Source organism: Paralichthys olivaceus, chromosome 1 (assembly GCF_024713975.1).
Source record: "Paralichthys olivaceus isolate ysfri-2021 chromosome 1, ASM2471397v2, whole genome shotgun sequence".
NCBI lineage: Eukaryota > Metazoa > Chordata > Actinopteri > Pleuronectiformes > Paralichthyidae > Paralichthys > Paralichthys olivaceus.
Window position 1 is genome coordinate 22,489,628 of NC_091093.1, and position 16,978 is coordinate 22,506,605.

General features: G+C 40.1%; 1 protein-coding gene across 1 annotated transcript in view; it reads right to left on the minus strand.

Annotated features, from left to right (window-relative positions):
• Nucleotides 1-272: 272 nt before the first annotated feature.
• LOC109624818 (protein diaphanous homolog 3) overlaps nt 273-16,978 on the minus strand; it is a 139,803-nt gene continuing 123,097 nt past the window's right edge. Inside the window, exon 28 of the mRNA XM_069525583.1 lies at nt 273-1,802. Coding sequence (XP_069381684.1) covers nt 1,435-1,802 — 368 coding nt within the window. The 3' untranslated portion in view covers nt 273-1,434. The remainder of the gene's footprint in view (nt 1,803-16,978) is intronic.

Genomic DNA, 16,978 nt, shown 5'->3' on the forward strand with positions numbered 1-16,978 from the left:
CCAAATGGAAAAGCGGCAAGAGTGTAAAATGGTTGCACCCATATCCAAAATAATGTGGTCAGGATGCGTTGTTCATCTTTGTATTCATTCTATGATTGTAACATCTTTAGATGATTTAGGGTCCTTCCAATTATTACAGGGAAAATACAGCAATGGAGCTGTACCTACTGCTCATGTTTGACTGTGAAGAAAAATTAAGTACAATTGCACAAACACAAGACTTAGATTCAATTTAGTCAAATGTGTTTGGGATTGATGAAAAAGACAACAAACACTTTTAAATTTTTTATTTTAAATGAGTTTCTAAAATATGTGATGATACAACAGCTGAGTCATTTCAACAGGATTGTAAGAAAACAAAAACAGAATCATTTCTGGTTCATCTGTCGCTGGATGAACTTGATTCTTTTGTGCTACAGTTTGGACGATTATACCCTTTAGTTCCTTCTTGCAGATTTGTTCTCAGAAACGTTTCCGAGACACTGACAAAACAGTCTGGCACAAACAAAATTAATGCAAATTATAATAATCATTATTACATCCTGTGACTCGTATGGATTTTTTCGTGAATATATTGGATTGTATGAATGCAGATAACATTTTTATACAAAATACAAACAATTACATCAATGCTTTGAATATAAAAGACACCCCATCGCCCACAAGGAATGAAAAAGACTCAAAAGGAGCAAAAAAAGAAAAATATAGAAAATAATTAAATACCAAAAATAATAAATGCAGTAAGTTTGAAGTCTTTTTAATTGAATATAACTATAACATTGCATATGAAAATAACCATAAGATGGAGCTATAAACTAAAAGGTAAAATAAGATTTAGGAAATGTGATATATTTATTATTTAATATAGCATACTTCTAGATCACATAGAAAGTGCTTAGCATCATTGTGTCTTTGCTGACAGGGACAAATTATGTATTGTTCCCATTGTTAAGAATCCATTAATGATAGCCAAACATTCTTGGCTGTGCACTTTGAAAGATCAGGTAGAGACACTGCTGAATCTATTGGGCCATTCATTTTGTTTTCTTTGTTATTTGTATATTTTATTTGATCAGTCTCTGTGTCATGAACCACTGAGAACATTGGGTGAGCAGCCGCCTGTGTTCTACTCGCCACAGTTTCCTTTTAAAAAAGGATTTTTATTTCTGATGCGTCATGTAGTAAAACATGGTCTTCAAATGCATTAGTGACCTTATGCAAATGTAACTTTATGAGGCTTAAAAAAAAGTCCCTGTTTCCCTTGTTAATGTTAATTAATTGCCGTGGTGTTTATGCCTCAAAAATCTTTAAACTGTCTCTTTAAAACTAAAATGTATTTTCTGAAATCCTTTAGGTTACGTGCAACGCATGTTTAATGTGTGTGTGTGTGTACAAACTTACTGTAGATGTTGTTTTAGAGATTAGAAGTGCACCTCATAAGGCCCTGAGTTTGGCCAGAAGAGCCTCTACATCTGACTCCCCGTTGGTGCTGCAGCTGCTGACTGAAGCACCAGCGGAGGAGGTCTGGAGGCCTGGGGGCTCTGCTTCAACATTCATCTCTCTCTCAGTCACTTTAACTGTCTCTCTCTCCACCACCCTCTCTCTGTCCAGCCCGTAGCGATGACCCGGGGTGTTTCTGTACCTGCGGCCCGACTCTGTACACGCCGCGGCCTTCGCCCTGGCAGCGGATGGATGACCCTCAGGCTCGGCAGGGGCCCCCTTGGCAGGCGGAGCTTCCGCCGCCGCAGAGCCCACATTCACATTCTGCCGAGTGCGAGACCTTTGTAAAGGCGCCTTGTTTTCTGTGAGTGAGAAACAGATTGAGAGGTGAGCACAACTGTGGGAACGAGAGAGAAGAGGAAGAAGTTGATGTGTTAGTGACTCGTTAGACAAACGGAGGCATAGGGAGTTAATCAGATAACAGATTAAATTACAAGCAAGTTGGAGAGTAGGAGGAAGGTTAAAAAAAAGCAAGTGAATGAATAGAAAATGTACTGAAGCAAATATGATATCATAAAATAACATGGAAAGTAACAGGAAGCACTCTAGTGAGGATATGCAACAACTAAAGGTACAGCGTGTAGACACACATTTCTGCAGCTGAACGTGTCGTGCGACCAGCTCGATATGATGAAATGGATGTGGCTGATCAAATATGTCGCCCTTTTCCAATCTCCCAGTCTCTTTTTCCCTTTTCTCTTACAAACACCCTCCCACCCAGCTCCACCTCCCCTGATTCCATCATCATCCATTCTCCTTCCTCCGCTTTTCATCTCAGCTCTGTGCTCGTACAGAAGTCCTCTTCATCTTTCTTATTTCTCTTACCCACAACTCCCCCTGCACCCGCCCGTCCAGCGCTCTCTTCAGGCTCCCGCCCACACCCCTCTGGCTCCCGACTTAAAACATACACCCGGACTGACAGTGGAACAGAGTGACGGCCCAGATCAGACCTGCGTTCTGAATTATAATCCCTCTGAGTAGATCTTAGACTTCATCATCAGTATGTGTGCGCAGGAAGGAGAGGCTGAATCCATATTCATGTGACCTTGAGCGTGAGGCTGAGAGGAGTGGCACGAGGAAAGACACCACCGCATTTAAAGTTTCCTGAGCCTGAAATGTCTGGCAAACAGGAGTCAAACACAGCAGAGCAGAACAGAGCGACCCGCTCTGTCAGCCAATCGGTAATGAGTTTGGAGCGTGGCCAGTCAGTCATGACAGTGTGTTTTATGGGCCGCGCTGACAAATGACAAGGAACGTCCCTGAACACAACCTCTGACAAATAAATAAGGATAAAGGGAGGAAAGAGAGCAGACAAGAAGGAACCGACTTGAAAATTAAGCAAAAAACACAACAGCCTCACATACAGGATGTGCATGTGCACACGCACGCACGCACACACACTAAAATTAGATAGGCAAATAAAGCAGTGGGGATTTTGAGGACGGAATGAGTGGTGTGTTTTCTTACTGCTGTGACTGAACATTTACCACAGCTGAAAATCCAAGTCTCCTCTAATTATCTCACCCTTTCAGCTCTCGCTTCCTGTTTGTTGCTTCACAATTGTAAAAGACGACAATTACTCCCCACGTCGATCCTCCTGCTTCACGCTCCCTTATCATGTCCCTTTCCTCTCTCCTCCCTCTAAAAACCTCTCATCTAACCCCCCATGTCTGTTTCCTTTCTGCTCCATCACATCCACAAACACACATTTCGTTAACAAACAACACACCCACGGATTCATTGCTGATGTTGGGAAAATTATCAATTGTGGTATCAGCAATTTGCATTTTAATATCTTGTTTACACTTCTGCTGAAATTCTAAACTGATGCCTTTTCTGTCATCGAGTGGTACTGTCTGATTTCAAACATGCAACTCTTTATTTAAAATGTATTTCTGAGAGCATTAGCAAGGATTATCATTTCAACCTTTTCTGCTGTAGATGAACTCCCAATTATTTTGTATGTGAAACACACACTAGAGACAAAGTACTGTATCAATATTTACACTTCAAAAAGAAATAAATAAAAAAAACACACTTCAATAAGACCTCTTATCCAAAAAAGCATTTCTTTTCTTCCTAACAGGGCTCTACCCTTTAGTGGTGAACATGATCAAAGTGTTGGCAAGTTCAGTTTCTGCTCACTCTGCCTGTGACACCTAGCTGCCCCTTCCTTTGAAGCCCCGCTAGATTCTCAACGAACTCCTTCATCTAAGTTGTAAAACACGCCTGGGAGATGTAAAACACATCTCATCTTGAGAGTTGGTCCTTTAACCAACAACTGACACTGGGTTTTATAGGAGAAAGAGTCAAGTGGAATTTTAATCGAAGTAGCTGCTCTGGTTCATGATCAGGGATTTGAAGACAATGCTGCTGTCGTTTACAGAATACCTGCGTAAGGGCTGTGCTCTCATCCCTCTCAAACAATTTGACATGGATGTGCATATGTGAAATGCATCTGATATAGATATCATAGAGACACCAAGAATCCTTACATTGTAATTCAGCTTTTGTTCAAATTAAGAGTTTGTAGTTGTAAGTTAATGAAGATGTTTGCAGATGATGACATCACTATTCAGCATGAAAAAGCCATTGAAAATAACTTTCTCACCATCAGTAGTTAACTTCATCAATTTTACATTGCACTCCTATAACCTTGTAGAAATCATAATGTCACCAAACACCCCCATTTCTGAAACAACAAAATTAAGACAATCCTGTTTTTCAACTGTTTTGAGTCAGAAGACAATCACAGAGTGGAGGGCGGACCTCCGCCATGGCCCTGCAGTCCCCTTAAATTCAGTAAAGCTGCACCAAATGACATCACACATTACATGATATCAGCCCCCTAAATGAATTATATCTTGGGACAGTGGTGAAAATCTCACAATGTGAAAGTAAGAAGTTTGAAGTTCTTCAACCACAACTAACACGTAAGGCAGTTTATCATTATCATTTAATTTATCCCTTTCCCCTTTAACAATTAAAAAGTAACACAGGGGACAAAACTTTGGTCAGACCCCAAGAAAGATGAAGATTCGCTTCAATTTTGAGGCTGTTTGCCTCAATTTCATGGTCACTGTCATCCATCTACATCCGGCTTCATGAACAACACTAAATGGTTACGTGTCCTTGAAAATAAAAATAACTTATGGTTTCAGTTTTTTCCTTTGACTTATGGAGGTTAGAGTAGTTGAAGTTCACTGGCTTTGTTGTTAGCTTGCTTCAGGTTGGCTGCAGGCTATGAATCTGTCAGGACGTCCTTGTTCTTGTATCTTGCCACATCAAGAAAGAGGTGTTGATGCCTCTTCTACTGGTTTGTTTTGCATGTTACATCTATTTGTCAAATTTCTGCCACTGATGTTTTTTACTTTTTTCCATCCACTGCTGGAATTCTTGACAAATACATGTTTGGAATTTGGGAAATATATGGAGAGACAGATAAATGTCATCTTCATAACCAAACATGACAGCAGTCTATTGGAAAATTGCCTCTGTCCAATATTAGAAAGTTGTTTTCTTACTCTATTTGCAAACAGCATCAGAAAGGAGTTCACATTTCCTTGTGTAAAATAATTTGCTCAGTTTATATTTGCTGCTTCAACAGATGCAGATGAGCTTTTTTCACCCCCCCCCCCTCATCCTGCTCTCTTGAAGTTTGAAGATGTTAGCAGACAGGCGGGCTGAAGCAGGGAGGCTCAGCAGAGAAGCACAAAGCGAAGTCTAGACTGCAGCAGTGCTCGCTTGTCTTTTTTATTCCCCGACTGTTACAGATACACTGCCTGCCACCATTGTGGTGACAATGAACTCATCTACATGAAGAGCCGTTAAAAGACTGGAGCAAAACAGTCAAAACACGAGAAAGCCTGGAGATTGGTATTTTCCTATGTCTGAAATAACAAACACAATGCGATTTTGCTAAACTACCGGTCTATCACAGCCCTCAGTCTGCGGCTGTCCCTTACTTTGCTGGAAGGCACAACGGAGAAGAAAAACAGGGATAAAAGAGCCGGCGACTGAGCTTGTTGTTTCTCTTCATGCTCTATGCTCTGCTGTAAAATTTGTCTCACAACTCACCAGCCACTGACACAGTGTGAGAAAAGCAAATTCTCAAACAAAACAGACTAATCACTGCTGTGAATGGTTTGAGAGTCAGGAATTCCAAAATGGAGCTGTGTCACTTAATACATTTCTGATTGGATGGCATTTTTTAAGGAATGTGGGTCCCTGTCCAATGGGGAAAACAGAGCAGTTATTTCACCCCCCCCCCCCCCCTGCAAATAGCTGCGGAGAGGAATTCACATTTTCCTCTTGTCAGATCATTTGGCACATTTCCATTTGCCACTTCAAATACAGATGCAGATGAGCCTTTCCTCTCATCTCTCACTCCCCCTCTCCTCTCCACTCTTATGAAGTCTGCTGTATTTGATCACTTTAAGAAGAGCGTAGTTATGCAGACTCGCAAAAATACAGAAAGTGAAGTGACTTATTCTGTCTGTGGAGTGACTGACACAACAAGTTGAAGTTAGTAAGATCAAACACACATTTCTACACCCGCCATACATCATAACACAGCTTGCTGGGTTGGCAGTTCGCTGCATGTTCAGTCTAATGATGACTATTTACCCGTTTTTTTTGTGGAACATCAGTTTACTGCATAAGGTTACCTCCATGTATATTCATTTTATGCTAAATGTAAAATGTTAAACTGGGGAGAATCCAGTGATTTATTAAATTACTGATTAAATTACGAATGATTCTTTTTTATTATTCGCTAAGATATCAGAAAATGCTTTTTTGAGCCAAAGATATTGCTGTGCATTCAAATGTGGATGTCTCAGTGTTACACATCAGAGAGGCAACAGAGCAGAAGTGAGAGAACAAAGAGAAGGATTTATAGTTTTACAGGCATCAAAGTGCTCAGGTATATTTTCCAGTGTTTCAGAAGTGAGTAAAGACTGGCACTGGAATAACTGAGACACCAGTGACTCCATAGCTCCTATAAGGTTTAGGTCCGGAGGTGTGCATTTTCACTCGTGTGTTTGATAAGATTTCGAAGGTGTATGGTGATTTTCAGTTCCAGAATGAACTATGATTAAGCTATTTGTATTCAAATAAGATTTTTTTTAATATGTGAGAAGACAAAAATATTTTTGAAGCATGTGTGCACTGATGTAGTTCAAGGTTTGGAGCCATGAAACTACATGTTACCTTCCACCTGATGTTTTATGCATGGATTTGGTGTTCTTCTGTTACAAGCTTTTTATTTTCATAAAAATGTGAACATTTAATTTTACTGACGGTTTGGAATAATTGTAATGTGAATAATTTTAGCTTAAATAATTAATAATTTAGCTACAATAAGCAGACAGCAAACAACCCTCAGAACCTCTTCCCCTCCACTGGACAGCTGTACGCTGAGGTCAGACTCCAGATGCAAAACAGTCTCATCATTTGGTTTTTGTGAGCATGAGAGCACGAGCACAGTGCTGTGGGATGGGTTAGTGCTCGAGCAGAGGGAAGCTACATGTTGAAAATGTATGGCTTCATAAACGTCATGCATCAATGTGCCCGAGTGAGGCTGTTAAAAGCTAAAAGCTAGTAGACAGCTTGTTAGTTTGCCCGTGTGCATTAGGCTGGGCGTAATTAAATATCATTACCTGGCAACACACCAGTCATTGACGGTTTGTCCCTTGCTTGTGCATCATAGTTCACTGTGTGTACGTGTAGAGCAGCTTGTCGAGCTTCTCCTCAGCACAAAAAAGCAGCAGACAGGAATAAAAACAAGGACGAGCAGCAGGAAGTGAAAGGAGAGCGGAAGGAAGGTGGACTGCTGTGGAAGAAAGGGTGTGAAGACGGAGAGGATGACAAAACAGACAGAACAAACAGCTCTTGCGTGATTTGGAGACAATGAGTGTGATTTGGACGAGACTAAAATCGAGTACTGGAAACAGTGTTTACGCGATATTCATTTTGTAGAGACCACTGCAAATTCATCAATAGTGCTAATGCCATGAAGTTGCAATTGCACAAATCTGCAGAGCCACTCTAATTTGAAATGTCGAATACAGGAAGTGAAATCGTGTGGCGACACCCGAGGGTGAGAAAGATAGGAGGATTTAACTAGGTACCATTGAGTTAGATAGATTCTTTTACTACCCATTGATATTGACTCGGACCACCTGCGAGGTGGAAAGAGAGAGGGAGGAATACGAAGAGACAAGAAGATAAAGTATAAGGTGTGGGGCTGCATTGTGGGAAGAGCACTTAACAATCCCTGTGAGTAAAGTCTGCACACCAGCTCTGATTAAAGCCCATCCTGCTTTCACTGGACGAGCTCTGATTTTATTTTCTGTCTTTCCCACATTGAACAACCCCCAAATCTTGTCCTGTTGAAACAAATAACTATTTATAATAGAGTTCATTGAAAAGCAATACAATTTGGAAGCTTGATGAGTGGGTTTGGATTATTTTAGCTTTCCTTCATGTACTCAAGTACCACATCATCTTGCTCCAAATGGCAGCTGGTTGTGGAGTTGGGGATGGAAAGCATTTTATCAATCATTGGATCAACAAAAATAAATGAATTTTCAAGAACGGGTGACTTTTCTTTAAACTCGTTCATCAAGCGATATATTTGCTTCCAGCTTAATTTCAAATTTCTTTTATAGTGCTGTAGATTCAAGACCTTTATATTAGAGATTGAAAAAAACAACAACAATAATCTGATGTTAAATTCAGCTGTGGGATGTTATGATGGGAACTTTCAGTATTTTAAAATGAAATTATTATAATACGAACAATCAATTATTCAAATAATAAATCAAATATCTATAATACAATTATTTGCAGCTCTAGAGGTAACTGTTTTTGTCAGAGATGACAAAACATGACGAGTGTCTTTTTTTAATAATTTTGATAATAAGTAATATACATTTAATTTTTTCAGGAAAATTACAAAAACATCTCTTTTCTAACTTAAATACTTTTATTGATGGTGATGATCAGTCCAAAAAGAGAACGGTGCTTGCCCCTCTGACTCCCTACTTCTCATGTGCTATTTGAGGGGAGCTCACACAATTGGAAAGACTTTAATTGGTTTTATAATGCTTAGGAGATAAAAGCAGCCTGTTATTTTAATTGTACAAAAACTATAAGCTGAAAATAAATGCAATAAAATTGTGATAAAGACATCCTTAGCAGTAATCTATGGACACAGTGAGTGAAGCCTGGATAACAACCAGAGCAAAAGAAAAAATGGCAGTTCCTTGACATTTATAGGCCACCGTCCTCAACTCACCTATAAAGAAATCCATGGTCAACATCCCTGTAAATAGCTGGACATGGCATTGGTCTGTGCACAAGCACAGCCTTAGAAAGACATGACAACACATTTCATCTGCAATTCATGAGCAGACGTGATTGAGTAATATTAAAATCCAGTCAACAAGGAGTTGGTCGGGATGTTGTGGTGGTTCTACTGCTTAAAACCAAAAAGGCAACGTAGAAAGAGCTGAGCTGGCTGTCCCTCAAGTCCTCTGCCCCTCAGTGTGAACCCCTGCCACTGTGAGCTGCAGCCAAGCATGACATTGCGTTAGCACGCCTTGGTAAGTCGAACAATGCCTCAAAAGTGAGCCTGGTTCCCTGCCACTAGTACTTCTACCCTGCACAGACTCTTGGCTCCCACTGCACACAATGCTCTATTGAGAATTAAATTAAAATAAACAAAGCTTCGGTTTTGATTGACCACAAGAATCCCCTCGATGACGTGTTCCAAAGCATCGCACATCAACAACATTGTTGTTGTGACAAACCAGTGACTGACAGACAGAGAGATAATTGTTTTGAACCAGTGGAGTTTCAGGCAGTTCTGCATTTGCTGAGTCTATATCTAGTTTTGTATACAATCTTTGATATATTCATTATATATACACACAGACAGAAATAATCTGTTGATTCTATTGGCCCCAAAAGCCCATTATTTGTTGGACTATTCCTTGTGTAACACATAGAACCCAGATATAATCACACTACTGGCGTTACTGTGGCTTTGAGTGGAAAACAAATAAAGTTAAATTAATGTTTGTTACTAGCTTAGAAATAACATCTTCCAGAAATAATGACTTTCCACACTTTCAACTGCACTGCCACATAATGAAAATAGCTCCAGAGGATAAAAGCCCAACAACAACAACAACATGATGTTTAGTGTTGTAAATTACCCATTTCAAGCCTTTTAGTTTTACTATCTATTACTATCTCTGTAAGTTGTTACATTTTATTAATTTACCTGAAGACTTGTATTTTTAGACCAGTGTCAGCAATAACACAAATATGCAATTTGTAACACAATGTGGAAAAGCAAGCAAAATATCATCTTCTACAACATAAACAAATCTTTCTGCCTGTATAACAAAGAGAAAATACACCTGGCAGATGGTTTTAGTAACCTGGGGTCTTACTCCTACTTTTCTCTTATTATAGCAACATGCAGGGTAATGGACTGACAATGTTTCCTCATACAGGGACAGCATCGCTTCTGTGTGGGGTCTCTCTCTCTCTGTCATGCACACACACTCGCACACACATAAAAGCAGACATCAGACACAAACACAGAGAGGCAACCTGACAGACACACATCACTGCATAGACGTAAACACACACACATAAATATACACAGTCTTTTTTTAATAAGCACCAGCCTTTTCACTGTTACAGGTGTACACAGTATCAGCCGCTGCCTCTGGCATGAATTAAACATGCCTCGGTTTCAAGCTCTGCTACCTGTTGTTTTTTGTGTGGTAACTTCTGGTAAATATACCCAGCAGTCTTACTCTAATGCATATGTATTTCTCCTAAGTGGCTTCAAACTAACTAAGGGTTTCTATCACTGCTTTCTCAAGTGGTGTACACCTGTCACACCGGGAGAGGAAAATATTGATCCTTCACACGCCTCCAGACATGAAGCTGAAACAGACTCGCAAATGTATTCACGGATACACGGGCGGACAAGAGCACACATTCCTCTCTTTGCTTGCAATCAGTCAAAGTGACACACTGAAAACCCACAGCTGCAGACCAGTTAATCTCTCACACACTTTATTTATCTGAGCTTCTTTTTCCAAACACCAGAAGTCATGGTTCCTAAAAGAAGAAGTCTGTAAACCTACTTTACTGATACCAAATGATATGAAAGTTAATTCTGCAGAACGCCACACCCGACAGAGACGAATGAAGTCACTCGTGGTACAGCGGCGTTACAGAGCGGCAAGTCTCTCCCCTTACAAACTCTCTTTGACAAGTACGGACAGTGGCGTGCAGAGAGCTCACACAGTGACAGCAGATGAGTTTCAGTTGAGCTCATCATCAAGTCAGTTAGTTACAGCGGATACGACGAATCACCAGCATGTTTGTTATTTTAACCAGCGATGGCAAAAAAAAGCTGTAGCTTTTCTACAGTATGTTGCTAATGCTAACGATTCAAGAAATTTAATTTCAACTTTGTAAAACCGCACGAAACTCCACCCCTGATGCCACCGTCTAACTCAATGTTTAACTGTACACATCATACTGTGCAAATTCAGTTGTATTTATATGAAAAAGTCTGGATGGATATGTAATCTTGTTTACTTATTGATCAGACAGCAGCTGATATGAAGAATACAGTTTAAATTTCAAGCTGTTTCATTGAGATTTTGTTCTTATATTGCTGCTTGTGTGTAGATTTGACCTTTAATAAAAAAATCAGGCTTCTTGTTAAATGAAAAAAGACCAACCCAGCACTTTATACAGTTGGTACTTCATTCATTAACACCTATGAATGCAACACAAGATGAATCACCCTCTCTCTGAAATATTAGGAGGTAATTAAATAGTTCTACCTCCACAGAAGACTTCTTTTCTTTGTCTTGCAGTCCCTCTGAGGTGTTTCTTTCTTGCTATTGTTTCTCCTGCAAGCTGAGGGGTTGTGTTTAACACTCAAGCCGACTCTGACAGCTCTCAATATGCAGGGCCACTCCTGCCAAACAGACTTATGAATTCCAAACAGCCCGGAGTCATGCTCCATATTTCATTCAAGTTGAATATTTAAAAAGATCAACCCACTCAAAACCCTATAAAACCTATCGTTCTGGGGCCTTGTGTCCTAAAAATAAAATCGCATCTGCCATATTGCATTACAGACAGCCACATCAGCCTCCATCTCTTAACCATTTCCCCCTCTCTGTTCCCCCCTCTCTCTGACAAAACCCATCTGGTAACCAGCCTGTCTCCATCAACACAAGAGTTTTTTCTCTCCCCCTCTCTCTCTTTAAAACAACTGCACACTTCTCGCTCCCGCCTTTATGTCATTCTACTCCCATCTCTCCCTCGCTGTCTAGAACTCACTCTTTTGTTTTCCTTCACTGATACTGTAACTCTCACCCCTCTGCCATCCTTAAACCCCATCTCTTCTCAGGTGATCACACAGACCACCAGGTAGAAGAGAGTGTTTTCCTCTAATAATGCAAAATGGTTCCTTACTTCTCACTTCATAAAATAAGATGAAATGAGAACCCACACACAGATTTAACAAAATGCAGCAAAATTTGTGTAGATCGACTGCAATGCAGCCTGCTCCTGACAGCTCAGTCAGATCAAATTGATTCAGACTCTAATTTAGAAAAAAAAAAGTCAACATGGACTCATCAAAGTGTGAGAAACGGACAGCACAGCGAGAGCGACTACGTGCGATTGTAAGCTTTGCCTTCACAATGCCTATAGCAGTCCTGGAGGCTTTGCCTGGCTATAAAATAACACTACCATAATTAAGCATTGAGCATTAATTTATCTAGATACATATACTATATCATAAACACAATTTGAGCATATCCATAGCATTTATTTGCTTCAGATTGCGTTAACTAAAAGCATGGATATCACAGTGTGTTTTATCTGAGAATATTGCATAAATGTGACCCTGGAGAAAAAAGTGAATGATTAAATATGAACCTAATATTATACAAAAAAAGATTCTGCCTATTGAAATGGAGAAGGTTCACGTTAAAAGAATTAAACTCTATCTACCTATCCGTCCTTCTATTATCTATTATGGGTTTTTTTGTGAACTAACTGAAATTTACAATATGCAAATTGTATCCTTCCACTTGATTTCAGATATTATCTTTCATGAATAAACTTGACACACATATGCAGAAACCTGTGGGCAGCAGCGTCTGCACACACCCACCAGTTGGCAGGAAAGAAATTAGATCAAATCAACCCATGCTAGAATCAAAACAAACAGAAGGCGGTGAAATGTAGAGTGATGGTGACATTAAACATAAAATTGGTCGATTTTTACTCTAATGTAGGACACGGCTTAGTGTTTTTATTTTCCCTGCCAAATTAAAGGCAGATAACTAGATATACCCAAAGTAAGCAAAATACATCAAGGAAAAAACACTGCAAGTAATGTGTGGTAGAGAACAGAAGACGTGCATATACAGACTGGCATGTTTTTCATGTTTATGTAAACCTTACACTCTACTGCCTCAAAGTACAACACAGATGTGATTGTGGCTTTTTCTGTGAAACACAAGTGAACTAGTTAAGTGGAGACAAATTCAGATTTTTTGGCTTCACTAATTAGAAAAGACAGCGGCAAGCCCAAATCTAGATTTCAAAAACAAGCCATTAGGAAATTATGGGTCATGTCACAGGCAGTCCATTGGCTTGGGGACTCTAAGGGCGTATTGTAGGGTGCACACGCACGGACGGACGCACGCACGCACGCACACACTCAAATTAGGTAATACCTAAGTGTCATGTTGCCCTAGAGAAAATCCAGACTTGTCAAAGTGTTTGGTCTGTCTATTTCTTCTCAGCAACACGACTCTGTGAGTCATCAGTGAGAAGAAAGCAAAGATCGCATGGTACCACCTCAGGGCTTTGGAGTAATATTGCTATGCTCTCCTGAAACCATTGGAGCTCACTGACATATCAATGCAATTAGAATCATGGCTGTGTCCCAGTGAAGGTCAGCTCGCACCACTCAGACTATCGCAGAGAGAAACAAAGAGACAGTACAAGACTAAAAGAGCAAGGGAGGCAGTCAGAGAGGAAACAAATTAAGTGACAGGGTAGCTTGGCTGAGCTTAGCTCAGCCTCTGTCCAGGGGCTTCTTCATCTAACTCTCACACTGGCCTGGCAATTAAAAATACATGCATCAATGGTCTACGCGGCTCTTAGGAGAACATATCATAATGTATTTACAAAAACCACACGCAAGTAAATTGACGCAGCAATGCGACAGTGTGTGCAGCCAAGTGCGTGCCTATTTCCGATTTCTTTTGCTCTTAGAACTGATGTCTGACCAGCCTTGTTCCATTCAATGAACCTCTAATCAATGCTGCAGACAAATGATGTGGCAAAAACGGAGGTTACACACATCATGGCTCAGGGAAACGCATTAACCCAATCACCTCGAAAGCTATGGATCTGCCCAAAGAAAGCTGTAGTTCATCTCCATACCTTGATTCTACCGCAAGACAGACATCAGTTGGCCAAGGACGGCGGTGTTGATGAGATTGGACAAAATTGATTCTGATCAATAGAGGGCTGAACTGAAGAGTGTGCCCTCTCCGGATGAAGAAACGCATTTAAATTATGAAGCTCTGTTATGCAGCGAGTAGCAGTTAGTAAACATCTAGGGGATAACTTTCCTGCTGCCTGGGACCTCTAACAGTGACCTCAGTGTGTGTGGGTGCACAGGTATGCGTGTACTGTATGTGTGTAGGTGTAGGCAATAAATGATTATTTTAGTTAACGTCCAAGTGTGTACAATTACTCCACTGCTGGAACAGCACATGTGTGTAATATCTGTGCATGTATTGATGGTTTAGCACAAAAGCATCTTTAACAGATCTGGCCTGAGGGAGAGCCCAGTGCTTTACTGTAAGTGTGTCATCCATCTCATTCCTTTTGAGAGCACCCGAGGGGCCCATAGCAATCCATGCTCCCCTCAGACATGTTCTACTGTATGTCTCGACAGTCCATAGAGTCAGCAGCAGTGTGGACAATAGAATACATTAATATTGTAAGTGGCAAACAGAGCAACACTGCCAAATGGGTTTCAACGCGGTTAAAGCTTTGACTGTGACAAAGAGTGGCTTTTATATTAATACAAACACAACTGCATCAACAATGTACACAAAGTACTCGCTTTATACACACACAAGTGTTTTTACTGGTTGATGTTAGCCTTGACCTCTGCACAAGTGGGGGCAGATGAGGAGCAGGAGGGGATGGTCTTCTGGGTTAGTCTTTCTTCTTTCTACATGGTTATGCACAAAATCAGCATTTACAGCCTTCATCTAGTTAAAAACCTTGAACGAAACAAAAGAGTAAACACACACAGACACACTAGGCGTCACGACTCACCTACCGGAATCAATGTACCAAGCTTAATGTCTAAGATACAGCTGCATCGATTCAAACTGCTTGAAACTGAACAAAGCTAAAACGATGAAGGCATTTCAGGAGAGCTTGATATAACAGATACCTTTTCACAAAGCAGCTATTAATGTTTTTTAGTGTGTGTGTTTCTCTCCCTTGTATCTGTCAGTTTTATCAGCTCAGTGAAAGTTCAGATCACCAGTTAACCGTCCCTTGCACAAAAGTGTTGCAGAATAAAAAAACCTGCATTCTGTTGCCCCATGCGATGTTAAATTGGCCTGGATTTTGAACAGAATCCCAAGGAGAAACAAACCATGAATATTATATGATATTATTAGAATTGACTAAATGTAATGCAAACAGTTGAATTTAATACACAGAGCTGTTTCACATTGTCTATATTCCAAAAATAACTACAATGGCAATTAGTAGAGCGCATAACTCCTCCAAGGCCTAACAGTCCCCTTAAATTCAATCAAGCTGCACCAAGTCCCCTGAAAATGCCAGAATTTTTTCCATCAAGATATATGTATTATTCCCTGAGAAAATGGTGCAAAAACAAAAAAATAACAAAACCAAAGTAACACCCTATTTTGCAACATTTTATGGGTTCTTCTTTGCCCCATCATTCCAACAAGTTTCATGGAAATCCCTTCTGTAGTTTTGTCATTTTACCGCACGTTGCACTCTTATATATGCCATGACTTGGTTCTTGTAACTTGAAGAGAACAAAGTAACATGGAAGCACTGTGGAAATCATTCCAATGCATCACACTGTATTCTATTGATAAAGATATGAATCGAATTGTGTTTAATTACTTCCTTAAAACAAACTTTGATCAAGATGTATATTAAATCAGCTGTGTTATGCACAGTAGTGCCATGTATTCAACACAGTCAGATGTATGAAATAACATCTAGATATGTGTCTGTTTTCTCTAATCAGCCAATGAAAGGAACAATGGCTCAGTGTGAGACATCAGAGCATACAGGAGCACCTGCGGCACAATCCTACTTGTAATTATCACAGCACCAATCAGCAAACGTGCACAAGACAAACACAGGAACAAAGAAAAAAAAACAACGAGAGGGAGACAAACAAGTAAATAAGTTCAGAAAAAGAGGCACCACGACAGCGTGTAACATCCTCTGTCTGAGAATAATCAGGGAAGCTTTGGTGCTGTCGGTGGCATTGATCAGGCAGCAGATAAAAAACAGAGGGCGAGAGCTGGGCACTGTAGGTACATGTGTATGTGGCTCCTGGCTGCTTTGGAAACGTAGTTAAACGACAGTGACTTTCAGCTATAACTGCCTCATTATGATTTAGCAGAGAGAAGTAGCCAGGAAGGTCACTTTAATAATCTGCAAAAAAATACATATCATATCTGTACCACAAAAACAATAGCAATAATCACCTCAGAAAAAAACAACTCTCTCGACTCCCACTGAGAAAATGCAGGTATTTGTGTGGTGGGAAATATGTTTTGCATAAGTAAAGTCAATAATGACAGATAATGAGTAGTGCAAAAGGATATGAGGATACAGGACAGAGGTGTGAAGCGAGGTATTTATCACTGAAAGCCCAGCCCAGCCTGAGATTTTAACCTTGGTAAAAACAACAAGACACATAAATAAATGTAAAAACGGACCCTAGCAGAAGCAATTATGCAAAACTGCAGAGGAATTGGTTACACCTCTGCTGTCAGATAGAAAGAGAGCGTAGGTATCACACAACAGGCAACACGTGCTTGTAAGATGTGTCTGATGGAATTAAATTTGGCTGAGTCTAAATATTTTTCAAAATAAGTTACACTGGCTGTAATGAATACTCATTAGTACCTAAATGCATGTTATCAAAAGTGCAAGTAAAAAAATGGTTCCTCAGCTGTACAGATTTTACAATTATACACCTAACTGTGGCGGAAATGATCACCCAGCACTCATCAAGTCATTTAATTCTTGGCAAGATAAAACGTTCATTCAGCTGAGATAATGACTTCATTGAGACTTTGTCAATATCGAGATTAGTCAGTGAGGCTACACA